The following is a 24,231-nucleotide window of genomic DNA, read 5'->3' on the forward strand; positions in this document are numbered from 1 at the left end:
AATAGAGATAAATTAGAAAATTTGTTATGTGGTGATTTTGCATGGTTATTAGCTAAAGTAGAAAAAATGAATTTTGAAAATTTGGAGATAAAATTTTAACCAAAGAATAGCAACAGATTCTACTTGCATATATTTATTACAAGAGTTAATCTTAAAATCGACCCATCTGTTTTACTCCAAATATCATCCCTTCAATGGGAGACCTCCACGTAAACTTTTCACTTTATCTATCATGTGCCCCCACTGCAAGAGATCACGCATCGACCCTCTCCAATCTCTCCCATGGAACCTAGACAAGAAACAAACCCATCCCTCTTTGCGACTTTGTCTTCTCTACAAATCGGTTCTGTTTTTACAAATTCAAGATAAATTACCTAATTGACATGTTAAATTTCAAACATTGATGCACCATTGCTTTCGGAATATGGAAATTTAACTTCTTCGGAAGATGTTACATGTAATAATACTCCTATTATCTTTCTAACAAGACATGACCAATTTGTCAGGTTAACTAAGGGAATATTTGGAAACAAATTTCGTATCATGTCATCGATTTATTTTTTAAATATTATTTAAATATAAATACTTTCAAAATAATTATTACATTTTTTTCAACTTTTTAAATAAAAAATAAAAATAATTTAATTTTTTTAAATCTTAAAACAAAAATAATATTAAAAAAAGTATATTTAAATAATATTTTAATTTTATTATATTTTTATTCAATTTTTTTCTCTCATTTTTTAAAATCCAATAAATACTTAATTTAAACTATCTCATCATTATTTGCAATACTTCTTATTACTATTGACAAAATTCGTATCTTATCTCATTCTCTAAACATTCGAGCTATAAAGCTAAATACAAAAATAGGCGAGAGTTAAAAACAATGGTATAAAATTACAGAGAGTCGGCATGAACACAACTATTTTACATTCTTACAATAAAATATTATTTATTTTAAACTCAAATAAACTAGAATCAAATTAATAGTAAAAAAAAAAAACTTAAAGAAAATATTTTATTATGTATTTTTCATCCGTATATTGGTTGCCTCGATCCTTTAAAATTACAATTTAGGATATGTTTAAATAGTAAGATGAGATGATAATTTTGTAAATAATAGTGAAATAGTTTGAATTAAGAAATTATGATGGGTTTTGGAGAATAAGAGATAAAAAATTGAATAAAAATATTATAAAATTAAAAATATATTTAAATATATTATTTTACTATTTATTTTTATTTTAAATTGTGAAAAAATTGTATTATTTTTTGTGTTTTATTTGAATGTTTAGAATAGTTGTAAATTAAGGCCATGTTTAGATAGTGAAAGTGTTTCATTTCATCTCTTCTTATTATTAGTATATTACAATTTTTTTTAAATTCTCACACTTTTATAATAAACAATTCAAATTTTTCAAATTTTAAAATAATAATAATATTAAAAAATAATATTCTAATAATATTTTATTTAATTTTTAACTTTTATCTCAACTTATCTGATCTCAATTCACTATCTAAATGGCGTATGATATAAGTATTGATTAGATGTAAAATTTGAAATTTGAAATTTAATAAATATTATTTAAGAAAGAAATTATAAGAAGTTATTCTTATCTTACTTCTCAAACAATCCAGCAATAGAGGTTTGGATGGCGAGTTGAAATAATATAAGATTGGATGAAAGTTAAGGCCTGCTTGGATTCAAAAAACATTTCATCTTATTTCATTATTGCAATTTTTTTAAATTTTTACATAAAATATAATAAATAATTTAATTTTTTTAAATATTAAAATAATAATAATATTAAAAAATAATATTCTAATAATATTTTAATCAAATTTTAATACTAATATAGATTCAAAGATAAAATAAGATAATTTTAGATAAAAGATAAAAGTTAATTAAAATATTATTTAGTTTTAGATAAAAGATAAAAGTTAAATAAAATATTATTAAAATATTATTTATATGTATTTTATAATAAAATGAAATGAAGGTTAAATAAGATGGAATGGGCGGAGATTCTCTCGTTCCAAAGAGCTCACTCTTTGTGATTTTATTCGGTACGGTTTTGTGTAACTCGGCCGCTATCACAGGTGCAAGTTGTGTGGGACGGCTTTCGAAAATTGGTTGAAGAGTTCAGTACATTTCCTTTGTTGAAGTGATTCGGTGGACCCACTTTTCATACCTCTCTTTTTGTACCAAAGTTTTTCTGTTTTTTGTAATCATACATATTAGCATTGGGAAATCCATCTAAAGTAGATTTGAAAACAGCACTCAATAAAATAAGATCACATAACCCATCTATTACTGAAGGAATGGTGGCCGTGCACCGCACCGAAGCTCGTCTATCTCTCTTCGAAAATGTTCTCTCCCTCTTTCTCATCTGTCTCTCAGAGCTCCTCTCTCTCTCTCTCATCAAATACCCATCAAAGGAAGAAAAGTCCAAGAAAGAAGCTCGTCTTTGTCTCTCTTGCACCGAAATTCCTCTCTCTCTCTCTCTGAAAACCCATCGCACAGGAGCTATGAGCTCATATACACTTCCTGTACATTATTTGTATTTCAATTAGCATAATTTTCAGAACTATTTTACGTTTTCGAAAGGCTTTTTTATTCGAGTATGGATCTGTGGGGGTTATGGAAAAGTGCAGAATCTATTCTTGAAAACCCAATATACGCACAATTACTCGTGAGAAAACCCAATATATTTTTGAAAAAAAGGTACAAACTGCAATATCACAGCAACTATAATCGGACAAATAGAAAAGGGTGCTGTAAAAGCAAACTATAAAGGACAACGGTGGTGACAGATGGCTGACTACGTTGGGTTGGTAGATGTGTTGATATGTTTTAATAATGAGGAATGATATATATTATATTATAACTTTATTTATATTTTATTATATATAATATGACGTATTTATTATAATTTGATGATAAATAAATATATAATAAATAATTATTTAATGATGATAAATATATTATTTCTTATTTAATAAAATGTAAGTAAAATAATAATATAATATATAGAATTTTTTTTAATTTAAAAATTATTTATGGACACAAAAGAAACCAACTTAAACAAAAGAAAAATGATTAGTCAATATAACTTTTAAAGAGGTTTACATTGGTGGACATGTATTCTTAAATGAAGTGAGATTCAACTTTAACTAAAAATAAAAATAATAAACATATTTTGTTAATATTAAATATTAAATGAAGTGAGATTCATTCTCTAATTTTTTTTTAATGCATCTTTAAATATGCACTAAGGAACATATCAAAATTATTTAAATAATAAAATTGGTTAATTATTGTCTTTATATATATATATATATGTGTGTGTGTATGTATGTATTTCATTTACAGTGGAATGGACTGATGAGGTTTCGAGTCGGTGGAAATATCAGCAATATGGGGACCATGTGCAACTGCCATTTGCAAATTTTAAATTTGAAAGGACGCGTTTGGATGAATGGTAAATTCAGATATATACCGTTTGGATAGTGAATTAAATTAAGATGAAAGTTGAAGGTTGAAAAAAAATATTATTTTAATATTATTATTATTTTGAGATTTGAAAAAATTAAATTATTTATTATATTTTATATGTAAATTTAAAAAAATTATAATAATAAAATGAGATGAGTTGAAACATTTTAATTATCCAAATTAATTTAAGGAGCCTCAAATGATCCCATTTTTTACCATTTTATTTCAATTATATATATGTATATATTTAAATTCTCTTAAAAAATAATAATATCTTTTATTTAATAAGGTTTACATATTCAAAAATAAAGAAATGATATTTACAATTTTCATATGTACAAATCTTGTGCACTTTTTTTAGAAGAAGTAGTTAAATCTATGACCCATATGAAAAAATTACTTTTTAATAGTGGAATACATTTTTTTCAAATAGAGTGGATAGAATTTACATACTTTATAACTATATATAATATTACTTTTAAATATACTTAAAATATAAAAAAAAAATGGTCATTAAGGTTGACTATCATTTTTCTAAATTAACTGTATATGATTTTAATACTCAACCAAATATTATAATATATAAGGGCTTGGTTGGAAAGTAAGATTATTCATTTCATCTTAAAATTCTCATAATTTATTTTTCAAAAATAATTAATATATATTTAAATTTTAAATTTTGCATTTTTTTATTTAATCATTACAAACTTTTTTATACTTCTAAACAAGACACAAAAAATATTTTTTTAAACTTCAAAACAAAAAATAATATTAAAAAATAATATTATAATAATATTTTAATTTTATAATATTTTTATTCAAAATTTTCTCTCTCATTTCTCAAAACTCAATAAAATATCTCAACTCAAACTATTTTACTACTACTAATAAATTATTTCACTACCTACCATTCATAGAATTCTAATCTTACCCGGCAATCTCCTAAAAATTTTACCATTTTTTAAAAGAAAATAATAGGGTTACTATTCTTCTACTATCAATTTACTATTCTTTTTGTATTTAATTTTTAAAATTTTTTATTTTACTTAATAGTCAAGAAAGTGATTATTAATAAAATTATATATATATATTTTAATTTTTTTAATGGCTAAAAATATTAAAAAAATACTTAAAAAAATGATAAAATAAAGTTTCTGATACCTTATAAATAAGAAATGGATAGTAATAAAGCAATAGTAGTTACTACCATTTTTTAAAAGATGATTTTATTTCATTTATAGGGAGTTAGTTTTTCAGACCTCACATCTTCAAAATGAGAGACAAAAAGTAGAAAAATGATTTATATGCAATCATTTTATAACTCTACGTGAAATAGATGGTAGTTTTATAATATTAAAATTTATTCTTAATGGAGTAGTATTGGTTATTTGAAAATCAATTGTAAAAGAATTAAAAAAAAAGAAAGATTGTTTGAATAAAAGGCCCCTATCAAATGACGTTTAAATCTTCACTTAAGTAAGGTCCGGTTTAGATAGTAAGATGATTTTAAATAAAAGTTAAAATTGAATTATTTATTATATTTTATATAAAAATTATAATGATAAAATGAGATAAAATATTTTTGCTATTCAAACATGACCTAAGACTTTGTTTAAATGTTGAAGTATCACAGATGATATGTGAATAATAATAAAATAATAAATAATAATAAGTTGAAACTATTCCATTTACAAAACACAGTCTAAGGCTCCGTTTGAATTTGAAAAGCGTTTCATATCATCTTATCTTATTATTATAATTTTTTCAAATTTTCATATAAAATATAATAAATAATTTAATTTTTTCAAATCTCAATTTAAAATTTTTAAATTTTAAAATAATAATAATATTAAAAAGTAATATTTTATTTAATTTTTATTTTTAATTTAAAATTATCACATTTTATCTTATCTTTAAATTTAAATCAGTGATAAATAAATCATAACAATTCTTTTGAATTATTGTATTATTTAATATAATAACATAATTAGGAAATTGGAATAAAAAAACAAAAAAACCTTAAAAAGCTTGTAACAGAGAGACCTGTAAAATTTCTACTGGTCCAAATATTTTACAAAAAAATTGGTCATGATTCATTAAAAGCTTGCTAGAGACGGCTCCTGGACATGCTTTCAACGCCGAAGTTGGAACAGGGAGACTTGTTGAAGTGAGCAATATTCATCCTATTTGAAAATTCGGACCAATTGTATTTGAACATTCCCGCCTCAAGAAAAATTACCCAATCAACCACAGCCACGACTAGAGCACTTATACACCTTAACTACATTTTAACATCAATCCCGTTCGAAAATCTCTCGACAAAGGGCGCTGCTCTCTCTCTTCTCTCACATCTCGCTCTCTCTCTCTCTCTCTCTCTCACGCGTCCACTCGCCCGATCCCTTACTCAGTGACTCGGTCCGCTCGAGTGACTCAGTACCCGCTGCTGAATTCCACGGCATGCCTGCTCTTCCTCTACGCTCACCCACAACAATGTCCTGCGACTTCTTCAATGGCTTTCTGATATAGCTGCTGCGAAATTATTTGTTGGAAGCTCTTCTCTGTGTCTCTTCAAAGCTTCTCAAGCTCTTGAATTTGGAAAGGTTCTTGTTAATTTGGCGAGAATGGATCTGTTTTCTGCAGTTTTGAAGTTTTGGACGGGGGTCTGGAAACTGTGTGGTTTTAGCTGAGGTGTGGTTAGGGCTTTTTGGTTTTTTGCGAATTCGGGGGTGCTTTTATGAATTCGACCTATCCGGAGTTGAGACAAATCTGAAAAGTTGTGTTTTGGTCGGAAATCTGGGTTGGTCGTGTTTGTAATCCAGGGTTAGTGTTGTGAATTATGTAAATTGCTGAAGTTGAAGGCTTGTTGTTCGTTTTTGATTCTGAACGATGAGAAACAAAGTTTAGTAGCTAATCTCTTAGTCTTGGCTCTGAATTTGGGTTTTCGATTTCGGACTGGTGTGAATTTGTGGGTTTTAAAAACATAATTTAGACAATTTGATTGCATGAAATATAAGGTTTCGGCGGCGAAGTGAGGGGAATACATATAGGAAATGTTTTATTCTCAGTTTATATTGGCCAAGAAAGGGCCACTAGGGACGATCTGGATAGCAGCGCATTTGGAGCGGAAGCTACGAAAGAATCAGGTTGCCGATACTGATATTGGCGTTTCCGTAGGTCAGTCTTCGGATTCCCCGCTTTATACGCTTTTGATATTTTTTAGTTTTGGCTCCTGTGGAAGCAGAGGAAAAGAAAATAAGTTGAAGTTTGAACCCTATTGCTTTATTCTTTTTCAAATAGTGTTTCCTTAATTACAAGAAAAATATGGGATATGGTGGAAAATTTTTTGTTGTAATGTTGTTGCAGTTTTTCTGAAGGGGGTTTTTGGAGAACTTGTCTCAGTTAGGAAGTTGGTTGTATGCTTGGTTGTGAAGTGGGTTTCCTCGTTGTTTATGTTTGTAAATATATATATTTTTTTTTGAGACTCGTTTTACTGTTTTTCCCATGTTCTCCTGCGCATATTTTCCCCAACGGATGCATAACCTGTAGGGTTCATCGATTCTAGTTCTGAAGTTAATTATTGATGATCAATTGTAATTGGCTAAATCAAAATGTTTCCTGAAGCTAACTTTAGTATGCTTATCTGCAATGAATTTAATACGAGGGAATCAAGAAACTTGCTACATTACTCGGAACATCTAATTGCCATTAGTATAAAGCCGGATTTTTTGATTGGTTAAGATATTTCCTGCACCTGCATGTGATTAAACCTAATGACGTTATTGTCCACCCTTTTCTGAAAAATAAAAAATAAAAAAATCCGCCAATGGCCACTTTGTGGAGGAGATACCATTTGGTCCAAGACATTGGTATCACTGTAAAAGCCAGCTTTACACTGCTGTCACAATAATGCCTTGTGTCACTGCCCTATGTTAAGCTGCATAGACATTTAATTTTTTGTTTTTTCTGCAAAACACACATCCACTGATACATTCCACTGGCCTCACATATGCCTGAGCTGCCATTACTGTGAATAGGAAAAATTCATGTTCTGGTTTCCAAATTCCATAATTTTGTCATTATTACTTTGTTATATTGTTTCATCTTGCCATGATTTCCACATCGTTAACAAAATGTTTTTTTTTTTGGGGTATGTACTCTCTGCTTACCATTAAGTAGATAAGGATGTATGTACTTATGGACTGGGCATTGTAAATGAACAGTTCAGAAAAATTATTGGATGTAAATCCAAGTATAAGCTTCATTATTTACTTCGTTAATTTACTTAGCCAAAAAAGAAGAAGAAGAAGAAGAAGAAGAAGAAGAAGAAGAAGAAGAAGAAGAAGAAGAAGAAGAAGAAAAGATTACTCTCTTTGAGAATGTTCTTGTTGGTCTAGAATGAAGGTCATGGGGGACTGCTTGCGCTCGTTACTTTCGATAATGATTTCTTATTCTTTGGAGATCTCTTCTTGTTGCTGTGAATTTTTCATCAAGGAAATCTGTTTGATTTTGTTGGTAATTTCCATGTTAACCTAAACAGATAATATTAAATTGTGGTGTAGCTGCACCAGTTTAATTGGTCACACTGAATTTCCTTGCCCTGTAAGTATTTTTGTGATGGTCTGAACTGTGTGATTGCATTTGCTGAGTTCTTTTATACATCTGTTTTGATAGTTAATATTCCATTTGAAGAATCTATATAACACTATAATAAAATATTGTTTGAAATCTTGCTGACTTCTTCAGTTGTTCCTGTATCCGATAATAAATTCTTTTGCTTAAGTTCCTAATTTCTGTGGTTTGTGTTCTTTGAGCAGATTCAATTCTTTTTCCTGATGTACCAATTGCACTCCGGTTGTCCAGCCACCTTCTGCTTGGTGTGGTGAGAATATATTCTAGAAAGGTTAATTACCTGTTTGATGATTGCAGTGAGGCTTTGCTTAAGATAAAGCAAGCTTTTCGCTCCACTGCTGTTGATTTACCACCTGAAGAGTCTACTGCGCCATACCATTCCATCACCTTGCCAGAGACTTTTGATCTTGATGATTTTGAGCTGCCAGATAATGAAATATTTCAGGGGTTAGTTCCAGAATATTCAGGCTTTGTTTCTAATTAAAGATGTGCAGATTATGTTTTATACTTCTAATGAACAAATTTATTAGATTGGTATGGATGTTGCAATGGTTCTTGGGGTACAATTAAAGTGGTATTGTTTAATTTTCTATTTGAAGGTCTATTTTCCATTTAAATGTTTCTTCTTTTATTGATTGGATAAGTTGATTGAAAAAGAAAATGGTTAAACTGGCTCTATCATCTGGTCTGGTTGATGGTGTTAGCAAGAGAAATTAAGGTGCCTGCAATGGGATATGTGATTGAATCTGCCGGTGTATCATGAGCTAGCGTTTGGATCATGAAACTCTATCAGTGCTCAAGAGTGTAAGATCTTATACTGGTGTATAAAAATTTAACTTTGTTGCAGTAATTATGTGGATCATCACGTCAGTACAAAGGAGCAGATTACCCTGCAGGATACCATGGAGGGTGTCATTTACTCAACATCACAGTTTGGATTGGACGGTCAGTATTCATTGGTTCATTATATGTCATGGTGTGATGTTATGTATTTTAATCCTGTATGAACAAATGAAAATAAATTGACATGCTCTTGGTTTACTTCAGAGCGGTTTGGTGATGGTGACACTTCTCAGTTTGGTTTAGACCTTGATGAGGTAATTATGATGTAACCATGTCCTATTTTATGTAATGGTGGATTATGGATTTCTCTTGGAGCTCCTGTTATTAGTTTGTTTTGAGTTCTGTATGCAGCTTTTCCTTGTGCCTTTCCTGCTTATGGATGTATTGACTTAACTTCTTGTCTTTTCTGTTTCCCTTATTTTTACCTTGGACTTTGACAGGAGCTGCTCTTAAACAAGGTTGTAGCTCCAGGGCATGATGGAGGTTCAAAGTAAGTTCTTTGTATTTGTATGGATAATTGTTAATCTCTTCTTAAACCTTGTTTAGATTCAAGGCATGATTGTGCTCTATGCATATTTGCATTTTTCTATGCCACATATATGTTTTAATATCTAAGATAAATTTTAAAATGATAAAAAGGACACCATCCAAGTACACAGAACACCTAAGTGGAGAAAGAAATATGGTTAAGAAAATTATGGAAGCTAAGGCTATAGGAACATAAACGGGCAGCCTTGTAATAGTATAGTGTATTGAAAAAGAAAGCTTTGAGTTCCTCCATGTTTCTTGTGTTGTATTGGAAACTTCAATTATTTCTCTCTCCTTATGTATCACATTAAGCAGATCAAGATCATTCTCCATAAGATCCCATTTTGATCACTCTCAAATCTTCCTTTCCATCATGCTAGTCAGTGTTTGTAAAAATGCGATGCGTAAAGTGTCAAGGAAGAAAGGAGTATTATGCTTGGTTTTTGGCACTTTTTTGTGAGCTTACAGCACTACAGTGCACTTTTGTACTTTTTCGAAAAAATATATAAAATAACAGTTCTAACTACTAATAAGTGTTTTTTGGACCAGGAATTTAGATAAAGCAGATAAGAGGATAACGAGGGTTCCAAGTTTTTTGATAACAATAATGATGATCCTCTACTTAATGATGAGGATGATAATATTCTTTAGGATTGTATTCTATTGCATTTGTTAGCATGGAAGTCAATACTACAATTCATGTACTTTTTTGGTCATTGCCTCTTGGATATATTTTGATTTAACCATGTACTTATTTTGATTGTGGCTATCAAATATCATGGCTGTTTATATTTTGTAAAGCACGAGGATTATAGAAAATTCTATGTTTAGATTTTATGTAATTAGTTGATCACATGATTGTCATGTTGCAATTTGCATATTACTCTATCAAATTGGGAAACATATAAAATGTCTTGTTTTTATTGGCATCGGGTGTCCAGGAACAACGTACCGCTAATCCCAGGGGTGCACAGGCCCTCGACAAAAAGTTTTCCGTAAGTGCACCTCGGGTAATTCAAGGGGAAAATCCCCCAGTCCGATGGCCCCTAGAGTTTGTTTGCACTCAAGGAGATTTGAACTTTAGACATGGGTGGAGCATACCCCCAAACCGAAGGCCTTTACCACTTGAGCCAACCCCTAAGGGTTCATATAAAACATGTTTCTACCAAAAAAAATTTAAAACTGATCAAAAATGGGAAAAATATGTTTCAATAAAAAAGTGTTGAAAAAGGATTTTTTCATTAACAAAAAATATTTTTTAGCATTTTTTTTTTAAATTGCATTTTATGGATATTTTGTTGTTATACATTAATTTTTGGGAAAAACATTCGCGTTACTTAAATTAGGCACGCATTTGCGCATACGTGCACCTAGTGCTTCCACCAACATTGATGTTAGTAAATCTGCCATCTGTCTGGGCATTACCTAATCTAGCCCAAGGAGACTTAAAGTTAAGCTGCTCTAGGGGGGCTGTACTCCAGATTGATTTCTGGTAGGATTTTGGTTTGTTGGAATCCTGGGAAAGTGGATGTAGTTCTGATTAGCCAAAATGGCCATGCAAAGTTAGTAAAATAGGGACGAGGGATTAATTCTCTACAGAAAAACTGTCTTGGACATGGCCCGATGCTTTTTGTCTTCCCTATCCTATCTCAACGGAGCATAAACTGAGTTAAAGAGGTCCATCTCCCATAAGTTGACTTACCATTAACGGGATCCACTTGAAATCTGTGAATGATCAGCCATTGATGCATTCTTAGCTCGAGCAATGTGGAATAAGTCTACAAAGCTCCCTTTTGAGAGGCGGCTCTCCACAATACACATCATGCCAGAGCTTTATCTTGAATCCATTGCCCACCTCATATTTGGTATTTTTCAACCTAATTAATATCTCGATACCCAAACCATGCTCAAAGATCGGGGAACACACCTTGAGCAATTCACTAGATAAGAAATATAAAGTAGGTGGGTAAATTTAAGAGAATACTCTTGATTAGAGTTTATTCCCCCTCCCTCTGATAAATTTATCATCTTCCATCCCACTAACTAGTGCTCCACCTTTTCAAGAATGCCTTTCCGGATTGTCTTTACTTTAAAAGGCACACCCAATGGGAGATTGAGATGCACCATAAGTAGGGAAGATACCTTACATTCAAGGATTTGGGCCAAACCTTCTACATCACCCACATTTATGATTACAAGAAATTCAGACTTAGCCAAATTGATCCTTAGTCATGAAACAACCTCATAACAACGAAACAAACATCGCAAGGCATGTAGATGCTCCAGATTTGCATCAACAAAAATTAATGTATCATCTGCAAATAAGAGGTGTGAGATAGAAAGTTCTCCCTCACCCTTAATTAAGAAACCCCCCATCTACTAATGCCAATATCATTATGCTAAAGGCCTCTAGCAAACAACTAAGGTGATGATAGATTTCCTTGTCTCGGCCTCGATGAGTTATCAGAGACTAAGGCGCTACATAAGACAGAGAGGAATCATAAATTTACTGTTCTGTCGTAAAGACATCAAGAAGCTGTAGCTTTTTAGATCATTGTTGTTGACGGGATTCTCTGCTGCTTGATCCATTGACAGTCCCTGAATTTCCTGATGCGTTATTCATTTCTTGGTTGCAGTGCTGATTCACAGGTGTCGATCCAACCAATGACACTGTTGTCAAAAGATGGAAGTTACAAGGGGATTACTGAAGCTTCAGGTGTCCATCCAATCAGTGAAAATCAGGTTGGTCCAGCCATTGATACTGAAATGGTCGAGTATGCTCAGGCTCCATCTACTCCTCGATTATTGGAAGAACCAGACTTGTCTGGTGCTCAGGAGGCTCTGGCTTGTGATGATCATATGGAATCAGAAGATCATAATTTAACACGATTAGTTGCCGTGGAGGGTGCAGTAAATGCTTGCCGAAAGTCAGATCTTCATTCTGGGGATACTAATATGGCAAATTTTTCTTCATGCAATGGTTTGAATCCTAATACTGTCGAGGAGAATGGCTGCTTTCTGGGTGGTCTGGACATCAAACATGTGAAGCCACAGGGACACATGCAACCTACTGCAGCGACTATGGAGCTTAGGGCACCAGATAAGTGCCTTTCAACTTCTTTAACCTCTTCATATCCCACTGAACAAATCAAACCCATTTGTCTGGTATCAGAATGTTCGGATGGGATCATTGGTGTGTCAGATGGTATGGACAGGGTCGAAGATATCAATGATGGAGTTGTAATAGACACTGAACGTAGTACACACCTTGTTCATCAAACTGATGTGAAGTCTGCTGGTGCTAGGTTGGATGAAACTGCTGCATCGCCTAGCTGCTCTCATGTCACCTGTGATTTTGAGGATTCCGTTCATAGAACCTTTTCAAGTAGTACTGGTGCGCTACAAGCAAAGGGCTATCTAGAAGATGATCAAACATCTCCAAGACCCAAAATTCTCAATGATGTTGAAATTAATAATGATGTGGGAGTATCATGCTCCCCCACCAAAGTAACAGTTTCGAGTGCTGTCTTCCCATTGGAATCACCTGAGCGACCTAAGGTTATAAATTTTGAGGCTGATGCTTGTCAAGAGCCAAAGGAGAATGAGACTTTAAACCCTATTGCTCTTGAGGATACACCATCAAATCAATCCCATGTGCTTAGGGCATGCAAGTCTCATCTTGGTGAACCTAACACATCATCTCTTGGAGGTATTAATTAGTAAACTAGTGGCGTAAAGTCTATGTTGACTCATACATGAAACATTCCTCCATGTTTGTGCACCCTACTGCTGGTACCTCCTGATTAATTTTTCCCCCTTTTTTTAGGTGAAGGGCGCCTTCCAAATGATGTTACGGATGAGGTCTTACTAAAAGATAAAATTTCAGAGCCTGCTTCATGTGGTGAAATTCAGGCAGGTTCCAGGTTGTTAGATGAGCAACTGGACAATGCAGGTTCTAATGATAGTCGGTTCAATAATATAAATAGTTCTGAGACTTCAGACTTTCCTGCTCCTGAAAAGTTGCTCTCTGTACCGGAGGGGCTCACTGGTAAATCAAATGATTTGCTAGTGGAGTCTACACCAGATAAAGCAGACCTAGCTGGTGGTGATGGAGCTGGTGAAGGGACCAAACTCATCTCAGGAAAAAAGCGTAGCTTCACAGAAAGTAATCTAACAGTGCAGAGTTTAAACTCAGTGGACTCTTTTGGCATGACACGATCCAAGAGAACTGCTGAGTCGATTCCTGATGATGATGATTTATTGTCTTCCATTTTAGGTGTGAAGCGGTTTTTTCTTAATTCCTTTACAATAAGGCATGCTTTTCATAGTTTCAATATTACTGTTGACTGAGTGGATGAATAGTTTGCCCTATTGTTTCCTGGAAGTAACAGTAGTTATTCTATTTGGCTTGGAAAATACAGGGCTGGGTACTTGAGCTTTGCCAAGTCATATATTAATAAAACTCTTAATTATAAAAGAAGTTATTTTATTTGACGTGGAAGGTTATTCCAGTTAAAATATGGATGTGACTCAAATGATTATTTTGTTTGTTTCAGTAGGAAGAAAATCTTCAGTTTTCAAAATGAGGCCTACTCCACCTGCACCGGAAATAGTATCCATGAAACGTCCCCGGTCTGCACCCCGATCTAGCACCTTGAAGAGGAAAGTGCTTATGGATGATACGATGGTCTTGCATGGCGAGTATGTTCTATTTCCTATGTCCTTTACTCTGGTTACACTTAATGAACCCACTGACACATATTTTGTAATTGATCTGTTTTTTCCAGATTGATGTGATACTACTTAGATTATAGTGCTTTATTATTTACTGATAAAAAAAAGCTTGTAGTGCTTTATTCTCTTTCTATGAAGATAATTGAAAAACAGAAAAATATAGACATTCTCTTTTGTTTTATTTTCATGAACTTTTTGCTTTATCTCTTGGTTAACAGAAGTCAGTAGGGAGCTCACTATGGAAACAAAGATCTCTCCATTTTGTCGAATGTGGCTTTTTCCCCTCCCTTACCTACTGAACTGCTTTTCGTTCTCTTATTCTCCATTTTGGCTATTACCCCCTGCCCCCCAAAACAGTGCAAGGAACAAATGATATACCTTAGGATCTTAACAGTCCTGGGAAAGGAGGGAGTCATCCATAGTGTGGCATAAATTAGCCATATTGATAGCTGCTCTATTTTTTTTTTCTTTAAAATGAAAGCGATTATTATTATTTTGGTATTTCAAAACTTTTTTGGAGTTTATCCAGTTACCTTCAGATCAAGTGGAATTTCCTTGCACCATAAGTTACTGCTGCAGGGCAAGGCGAAGGAAGTTGTACGTACTGTATCAGATTAAAAGAAATATCCTGGCCTGTTGTGAAAGGGATGGTTAATTGTGATACCCCATACTAAGTGATGAGTGTAGGTGGTGTATGGGATCTCACAATGCTAGGGAGGAAGAAGTTCTTGCTTGTTATAATGATTCTAATGAGGCTTCAATCAACTATTGACTAGTTCTTTTGGACTATGAACCTATGTGACTCGGGCCTCCCGTGGGATGTTACAAATTATATCAAAGCCTATCCAACCAGAAGTGTGGGACTTGAGCCATGCCACCTATGATGGAATGGCTCAACAAGGATGTCGGGAATTTAAAGGGTGAGATTGTGATACCCCATACTGAGTGGTGATTGTAGGTGGTGTATGGGGGATTGCATATTGCTTGGGAGGGAGAAGTTTTTGCTTTTTGTAATGATTCCAATGGCATTCGAATTATACCACTGAATAGTCATTTTGGAGTATGGACCATACATTGCTTGGGCCTCCTCTGGGGCATTACATTAATTCCTCGGCTATGCTCTTTGACCAAGCTGTCCATGCCCCATGTAGTTTCAATATGATATGTTCACTTGTGGTAACAGATGGGTGGTTTTTTTCATATGTAGGATGCAAGTCAAGTCTGGTTCTTTGTGATAGCTATTCCTTGAATGCTAGAATAGTTCTAGTTCCAATGCCAGTATTTTAATATTGTTTATACATAAATATCTCCATTTTAATATCAAACTAAGCATGCTTGATTTGATATTTTGTAGTGAAATTAATTGTTAACCCCCACAAAGAAAAAAGAAAGTATATATTGAACTTCTAAGTATTTCTTGGGTCTCCTATGTCTATTAACTTTGAATAAAATCTCTTTTACCTATAAAAAAAAAAGTATTTCTTGGGTCTCTTAAGTAACAACTAATAGACTTCATTATTTTCTTTAGTACAATTCGTCAACAGCTGACAAATACTGAAGACATACGTCGCATTAGAAAGAAAGCTCCTTGCACACTCCCTGAGATCTCAACTATTCTTAGACAATTCTTGGAGGATGAAATATTTAGTGAGCCCATTTCTACTGGTGAGTTCCTAGTGCTAAAGATTCAATCTCGTTCATTCTTGTTTACTGATGAGCTCCTTCTTGTAGATGAAAGATGCTAGAGCTGTTTTCGCCTGAGTTTATTTATTAATTTATTTTAGCTATTTTTGTCCGTCTCTGTCCTTTTTTTGGTAGCATCGTATAACTTGAGATGATATTGCTTAACCAGTCGCATATCCAGTTTCAAGATTTCCACTAGTCACTCTTTTGCCTGCCTATGCCTGTAAATTATGCCACTGATAGATATAAGTGGTTACTTTTGAAATGTGGATATTCAATGTTTTGTAAGAATTTCATTGAACATGGATGCATAGCGGACCCTGATTAGTTAATGAGGATTCATAGAAGATCACAAAATAATGAGGCGAACACTTGGACGGGTTGAGTTTTTGACTAAGAATACATTTCATGAATTCATATAGTGCAGCTTCTGTTTCTAGATCTTTGAACTCATTTATTTTGATTTTGGTGTTATGTTGATTTTGTTAGTTTTAAGTGACTAATTGAGATCTGCTTATGCAATTGTTTTAACCATCAGTTTACAATGTACCTGGATTTTTGATGTATTTCTTTCAGGTATGTCCGCTGAATTGATATTTGTGCATAGGGAGACATTTGATCTGAGCAGAACCAGGGTTTCTGAAAATGATCAAGGCAATACTTCTTCAGAAGTAGCAAAGGATATAGAATCTTCCGTTCGGCCATATGTCACTGAAGAAAGTGAAATGAATGGAAGTTCTGAATCTGTGGTAGTGAGATGTGACGTAGATGCACAACCTGCTGACATTTCCATTCCTAGTCAGAGACATCAGGCTGGCCATTTTAACTTTGGGTGTCATGGAATTGATTCTCAAGGTCAGATAAAGGCAATTTATGATGTAGAGAAGCTTACAAATTCTCAACATGAATCCTTTGGGGGGATCACTGAAATGGAAATTGAGAGAGAGAATGTTGAAGTTGCTGAAGGAGTAAATTGCTCTACTGTTAATGGGCTTGAATCATCATGTCCAACTGATCTTGTTGCTGAAGATATTTGCAACATGACAGCTGACTTAGCAGTTCGGCCAGCTCTCATTGATAAAATCAATGATGCATCTGCTTGCCTACAGATGAATGTATCATGCATGTCACCTGATAAGAAATTGGATGCTCAAACTGTCGAGGGGGATGTTTCAACAGTGGATATAAGCAATGGGAAAGTAGCTGAGTCCATTGAAATTGTACAAGATAATGTAGGAATTGAAGAACATGTTCAGTCAGATTGTTTTAAACCTGCTGATGGTTTAAAAGCTTTGCTTGCAAATGAGTACAATATTCTAGCTTTTGAAAATGGTATCCAAACCTTGGAGGAAGCAGAAAATAATAAGCTTGAAGTTGTGAATGAAGAAGTAGTCCTGCCTGTGGACTTGGGTTGTGATGAGAAAGACCCTCTTATGTGTAGTGGAGAAACAAAAATAGATTGTCCAGATTCTGTTGAACTTCTTTTGGATGTGAATAATGCTTCCCTGAATGGTCAAGTAAATGCAGGCTATCAGGAAGCTGATCAACCTATTATCATGGATGGAGAAATCCCTGCCCTTGACTATCCTGGCAACGAAGATCGCAGTGTAAGTTGTAGACCTTATCCTGTTTTAAAGATGTCTTATGAATTGGCACTACATGCACGGTGGGTTTGATTTTATTATTCTTGTTCTGTGCTCCATATGTCTCTTTCTCCCTCTTCATTTTTTCCCCTTCTCTAAACTCTCAGAAACTACTCCTTAACCAGAAAAATGTCAAGGGACTTTAGTTAGGTTCTAATAAGATTATAGAAACTGGTTCTTATTCATAAAAATATATATTTTTCTGGTTAATGAAAATATATATATTTATATATTTTTATAAATAAAAACCAGTTTCTATAAAAATATAAAGCTAAGCATATTTCTAGTTTGAATTTTGGCTTGCTTAATGAAAATTTAATCTTCCACTCACAAAAGGGAAAAAAGTGTTTTACAAAATAATTTCCAGGCATAAAAGGGAAACAAAATGTTTTAGAAAAGAAAACTTTAACCTCTAAAAAAGGAAAAGCAAAACTTTGACAGATGCCATCACGAGCATCTTGCCTCCCCATCATGAATGTCATATTCTTTATATAACACCACCACCCACTTGTCATTTCTACCACACTTATGCTTGCAACCACCTAGACATTGCAACTACATTCTGTTGCCATCTTTGCATCTTGACCATCAATAGCTCAACACTGGCTCTTTGTAAGTGCCAAAACGGTCACTTCTTTGGGAAACTTTTTTGCTTACGAGCAATTCTTCCTCTTTGGAGTAAATGAAACAATATTAAAACAATATAGTTATATCCAAACTCAACTATATGGGAATTATTTTATTGACAAAAAATTCTGTCTTGGAAGTAAATGCAACAATATCAGATTAAAAGAAAAACCTTATATCCATTATCAACAAAAGGTTCCCAATGAGCCTCCATTTTCCATCAGCTGAATGCTTTTTCTGAGTTAATCTCCTTACAGTCTAATCTAACTTAGATACCTATGTACTATACTAAATTACACATGAATGCATAGACATGTACTTGTCTAATACACTGTCTGCCATTTATCTTGTGATTTTTTTGTTGCATAAAACATGATCAATTGGCAATTTGCTCTATTCCTTAATTTGGTAGTAGTTTAGTCTGCATCTGTCATGCACAACATCTTCATGTTACGAGTATGCTCTCTTATATGATAAGAGTAATTTCACAATATTATCTGAAAGTTCTGTCTTCTATTCTCTTATATATTTTAAAGAGAACCTTTGGCTACATGTTGCAGGGTTATGAAGATGTCACTCTTGAGAATGATACAGGTTCAACTTTTCTTTCTTTTGTTTGTCATTGGTGCTCAATTCTGAATTTCTACAGTGTCCTAGATTTTTAGTTGTACTTTGTGATGTTTGTTGGCTGAATAAATTATGAATTTAATAGAATCTTTTTTATAAATTTGTTATGAGATTGGTGTACAGTTTACCCGTGCTAGCTTTATAATTTCTAGAATCTGAAAACGGAGGAGTTACTTTGACTTTTTGTTTTTCATTTGTGTTGCTGCGGGGTTAGAGAAACCTATGAATTGCTTATGGCCAGCCAGCACCTCTCTGTGTCTCATAGGGACGGTAGGGGCTTGGTTGTGGGTTTGTTACTCTGCAAGCAGAGCCATTTGTAGTTCGTACCCCACTAAAGGTTTGGCTGAGAAGAAAATAAAAAAGAAAAGCCTTTTATTGGTAATAGTGTAGTAATCTTGTTTGTGTGGGAGGGTGCTGTTTTGAGATACCCCCCCATATTGAGTGAATATAGGTGGTGAATGGGAGATCTCATATTGCTTGGGAATGAGATGTTCTTGCTCTATATAATGATTCTAAGGGGCTCTGATTGTACCATTGATTAGTGGTTTTGGAGTATGAGCCTAGATGTGGCTTGGGCCTCCCTTGCAAATGGTATCAGAGCTAATCCTAACCAGAAATGTTAGACTTGAGTTGTGCCAGTTGCTGCCTATGATGGAAGGGCTAGATGGGGACGGTGGGAATTTAAGCTGGGGAGATTGTGGAGTGAATATAGGTGGTGAATGGGATGCCACATTACTTGGGAGGGTGAAGTTCTTTCTCTTTGAAATGATTCCAAAGCGCTCCAATCTACCATTGCCTTGTCGGTTTGGAGTAGGGCCTAGATGTGTTTTGGGCCTCCCTTGGAGCTTTACAAGTTTATAGTAGTTTTATTGTAGAGAATTATCTTCACTGCTTGTACATTTATTTGTGCCTTGTGATTTCCCTGTTTGATATATGTTCTTTTTCCTTTCTCTTAGAATTTTTGAATGTAGATGATGATGAGGCAGTTGAAGAAGATGATGACAGTATGCCATGTGCTGAAGAAACTCGTCTTCTTGAGAACAGTGGATGGTCTTCTCGCACCAGGTGTGTATGCCTATTGTGTTTTGTTTTATGTATTAATGCTTGGGGCAATAGTTTTTAACTGTTTAGAAATATACTATAGACTAGACTCTCTTGCCTGTTTATATCACTAATTTTTTATGGTAGCAACAGGGTTTTTGTATGAAGTCTAGCCAAAATATAATTCTAATCATAATGGTGTATTCGGGCTTTACCCACGGTGGTTAATATCTTGATTAAACTCTCTATGATTAGCAATGGCTTTAGAATGGGGATAGGATGTGGTGGCTAATTCTCCTGTTATTGAACTTGGGAATGCAAATCCCTTTCCCCAATAGCTTGGGCAACATGTCATGACACTGGTCTCAAGTGGTTGAATAGTCTGGTTTTATGGTTTTCGCTGGGTTTTACCCCAAACCTGGATTGAATACTTGGGAAGATAGGCTGATGACTGGGTTGAAGGTTCTGTAAGGAAGGTTCTGATAGAAGTCTTTTTGCATGCATGTTTAGATCACCGGAAGCCTCCAATTATTTCTCTTCCGGTCCTGTGTACTTGGGCTATGCCTATTTCAATAAATATTTAGAAAGTTTGCCCTTGTCTACTCCTGATTTGAATATGACTAGTCTCATAGACTTGTTCTTAAATTTCTTATGATGCCCTGAATCAGATTTCAGGCCATTGTATACCGATTGACTCCAACTTTAACAAATCAATGCTTTTTTTTTTGGAAAAAAAAAAAATTAGGGCTGTCGCCAATTATCTACAGACTTTATTTGATAAACAAGCTGTACATGGAAGAAAGACCCTCGCCATGGACAATCTATTAGCTGGTAAAACTCGTAAGGAAGCATCAAGGATGTTTTTTGAGACACTGGTACGTTTCTTAACCTTTCTTGGCTGTAGTTATATTTTACCCTGCTATCATATCTTCAAAGATTTGCTGAAAAGTTTTCAGCAAAAACTGTAGAAAAAATATTAAGGTTAAGAAAAGTTGATTTATCAGACGAGACACTGCTGCACATGAAAATCATTGTGTTTCCAAGAGGGGAACAATTTTATATAACATATTGGAGCGTTTTAATTTAGTGTTGATTTCTAAGTTAGGTTTATACCCTTCCCCACCAAAAAGAAGAAAAAAAGGAATTCACTCTCTCTTTTCAATGCATGATAAGAAAAATACTATTCATTCATGATGTGAATTTCCCTGTTTTGCAGGTTCTTAAGACTAGGGATTACATACACGTAGAACAGGCAAAGCCTTTCGACAACGTAAATATAAAACCTCGGGTAAAGCTCACGAAGTCAGGCTTCTGATATCTCACGTAGGAAACGCAGATACAGTTGAAAAGAGCCATATAGTTTTAGTGTTCTGATGGGCAGCAGGGATGGGGTAGTCATTTTTTCTTGATTAGATTCTTTGCTTAGTCTTGTATTTTCTATCTATAATTTTTAGTTTAGGAATTGTCTTTCAATAGTCTATGTAGCTTTAACAGTGAGAGTTTCATGATGTTGATTCTAGCATTAGTGTTGTTAGTGTGAATCATAATTATATGTATATATCTGTAAAATATTACCATTTGCAATGAAGACGCTAATTTATTTGTTTGGTTAAAAAAAAAAAAATAACTTCCAGAAATTATGGACTCCATTAACTTGGGTGTAGGCCTTTTATTTTTTTAATTAACAAAATTTTCTTGTTTGATTTATTGTTTTTTTTAATTTAATTATATATATATATATATATATATATTTGGAGAGGGGTATCGAATTCCTGACCTCTACTTTGGAAGCTGGGAGTAATATCAATCAGGCTATAGGCTTTTGGCTCGTTTGGTTTATTGTTAATGATAGGTAAATGTTATATTATATATAAGAGTAATGTTATATACAATTGTGAAATATATAAGTCTCGTGCAATCGTTTAAAAAAAATGAGGTTCACTATTAATTTTTTTTTTTTTTTCATGTAAGTTTCATATTCATTTGCTTTTTTTTTTAAAGTGATTATAAAGTAATTGTACATTCACAATTATCAGTATCATTTCTCTATATATAGTTTGTCTGGTTGAATCCACATTTGTTTTGTTTTACACCTTGTAATTTCCCCCCTATAAAATTATGGGTAGAATGACAAAAAATGTCATTTTCTTCATTAATACGCTACTCCATATTTCCTATTGGAGCATTTTTTTTTTTTTTTAATCAAGCATGCTTATATATATGAAACTCAAAACGATTACAAAGCATCAGGGTGGTCTTTCCCGCTATCCAAAAGCAAGATACTAGGTGGAATAAAATCTAAAGGAATGCTACCAAATAAATTGTTTGTAGCGGCCCATTGCGCTATGGAATGCGCAAGTCGATTTTGAGATTGATCTATTTTGTGGAAGCTCCATTCCGGTTGAGCAGCTAACGATCTTGCTATGTCTTTCGAGATGGAAGATATTTGCCAAGACTCCTCATGTTCTGAGATAGAGGAAATAACCAGTTGAGAATCTCCAACTAATGAAATCCGAGGAAATTTGATTGCTTCTGCCATTTTGAGGGCCAAGTTTGCCGCTAGAGCTTCAGCCATTAGAGGAGTTGTGGAGAGGTTCTTCTCAGTGTGTATGTCTATTATCTCTCCTTTCGAATTTCTGCTTACCGCCGCGGCTACTGAGAAAGAGTTTCTGACTGCTGCATCGAACGAGATGCATATATGATTTGTTGGAGGATTTTGCCATGTTTTCAGTGAGAGGTTGCTGAATTTTTCCCCCCAAGCATGCATATTTTCTTCATAGGAGTGATTCAGCTGTTGAGAGATTTTTTGCAGTGAGATATCTTTCTGGTTGTGAATCTTTTTGTTTCTGAGCCTCCATATAAAATCTAAAATCAGTGCCGCAAATATCCTGAAAGGATGTTCTTCTTCAGTAGTTAATCTCAGTTTCATCTTGGGGAATAAAATAAACTGTATCCAGTCCTTTATAGAAGATAAACCCAAGGAATTGAGGTTAAGAGGCCATTTACTTTGACTCCAGAGAATTCTTGAGATTGGGCAGGCTATGAAGAGGTGTAGCAGTGTCTCTTCCGCTTCGTCACAGAGTGGACAGTTTATGGAAGTTAAAGAAGGGATGAAACTTTTGAGTCGCTCTCTCGTTGGCAAAATATCCCAAATGATTTTCCATAGAAGAAGTTTGTGCCTGTCATGGATTTTTAGGTTCCATATTTTATTCCACTGGATATCTGGGTTCAGATCCCTGAACGGCAAATGGGAGGCAATACTAGATGCTATATGATGAGCAGTTTTGACTGAGAAGATCCCATTATGTGTTTTGGTCCATATGAGAGTGTCTGGGCCTTGATTCGTCTGAGCCAAAGGGATTTTTAAAATCTCATTTATACTGTCCTGCCGAAAAAGAGATCTAAGGATGGGTAGATTCCAAAAGCCATTGGTATGAGAAATCAGCTCAGAAACTTTCATTACACTTGAAGTGTCTATAGAGTGGTTAATGGGGGTAGGTTTGAAACCTTCAACTGTGGGTATCCATGGATCGGACCAAACACTTACAGACAAACCATTAGTAATTTTAAAGCACTGACATTCTGCCAGCAATGATCTGGTGCTGAGGATGCCTTTCCAGAAAGGAGAGTCGGTGGCCTTTGAAATCGTGTCTTTGAATGAGTTTGAAATTAGATATTTTTTTGATAGGAGATTTTGCCAGATGCTGTTGGTGCTTTTGCTCAATTCCCATCCTATTTTTGCTAGTAAAGCCATATTCATGTTTTCCATCTGTCGCAGACCCAAGCCTCCATTTCTTTTTGATTTGCATATTGATTCAGAAGACTTCAAGTAGAGTTTTTGCCTTTGATCTTTTCCTTTTCCCCACCAGAAATCCCTAAATTTTGCATTTAGAGTCTTGCAAATGGACTTAGGGAACTTGTGAGTAGACATCTGGTAAGATGGAATGGAGCTCGCTACTGATCTGATTAGCATTGTTCGACCCGCTTGGGAAAGTATTTTTGATTTCCAGCCATCTAACATTTTGTTTACCTTTGCCAGCAACTCTTTGTAGTCTTCCTTTTTGGACCTTCCGAAAGTTGTTTGTATTCCCAAGTACTTCATTTTTGAGGATGATTCTTTATATGGTAAATTCGCTGAGATTACTCTTCTTGTTGCCTGACTGGTATTTTGAGTGATGAAGATTGAAGACTTACTCTGGTTGATGCGCTGGCCAGACCAAGATTGATATTTCTCTAAGACTTTGTTGATGGCTTTGATGGATCTTTCTTTTGATTTCCCAAAAATTATTAGATCATCAGCAAACAGGAGATGAGAGATGGGTGGGCATTCTCTACTGATCTTTATACCTTCTATTTCCCTTAAAACCTCTGATTTTG

The 24,231-nt window shown here is 33.9% G+C and overlaps 1 protein-coding gene across 1 annotated transcript; it reads left to right on the plus strand.

Moving 5' to 3' along the window:
* The first annotated feature begins 5,807 nt into the window (after positions 1-5,807).
* Positions 5,808-21,488, plus strand: LOC122318245 (sister chromatid cohesion 1 protein 4-like). Its single transcript, XM_043135450.1, has 14 exons — positions 5,808-6,673; positions 8,314-8,575; positions 8,976-9,073; positions 9,176-9,225; positions 9,412-9,461; positions 12,136-13,208; positions 13,326-13,775; positions 14,056-14,200; positions 15,762-15,898; positions 16,493-17,523; positions 18,747-18,780; positions 19,770-19,878; positions 20,600-20,729; positions 21,071-21,488. The coding sequence occupies exons 1-14, from the start codon at positions 6,550-6,552 to the stop codon at positions 21,167-21,169; spliced, it is 3,792 nt and encodes a 1,263-aa protein (XP_042991384.1). The 5' UTR covers positions 5,808-6,549; the 3' UTR covers positions 21,170-21,488.
* The last annotated feature ends 2,743 nt before the right edge of the window (positions 21,489-24,231 follow it).

Source organism: Carya illinoinensis, chromosome 8 (assembly GCF_018687715.1).
Source record: "Carya illinoinensis cultivar Pawnee chromosome 8, C.illinoinensisPawnee_v1, whole genome shotgun sequence".
Taxonomy (NCBI): Eukaryota; Viridiplantae; Streptophyta; class Magnoliopsida; order Fagales; family Juglandaceae; genus Carya; species Carya illinoinensis.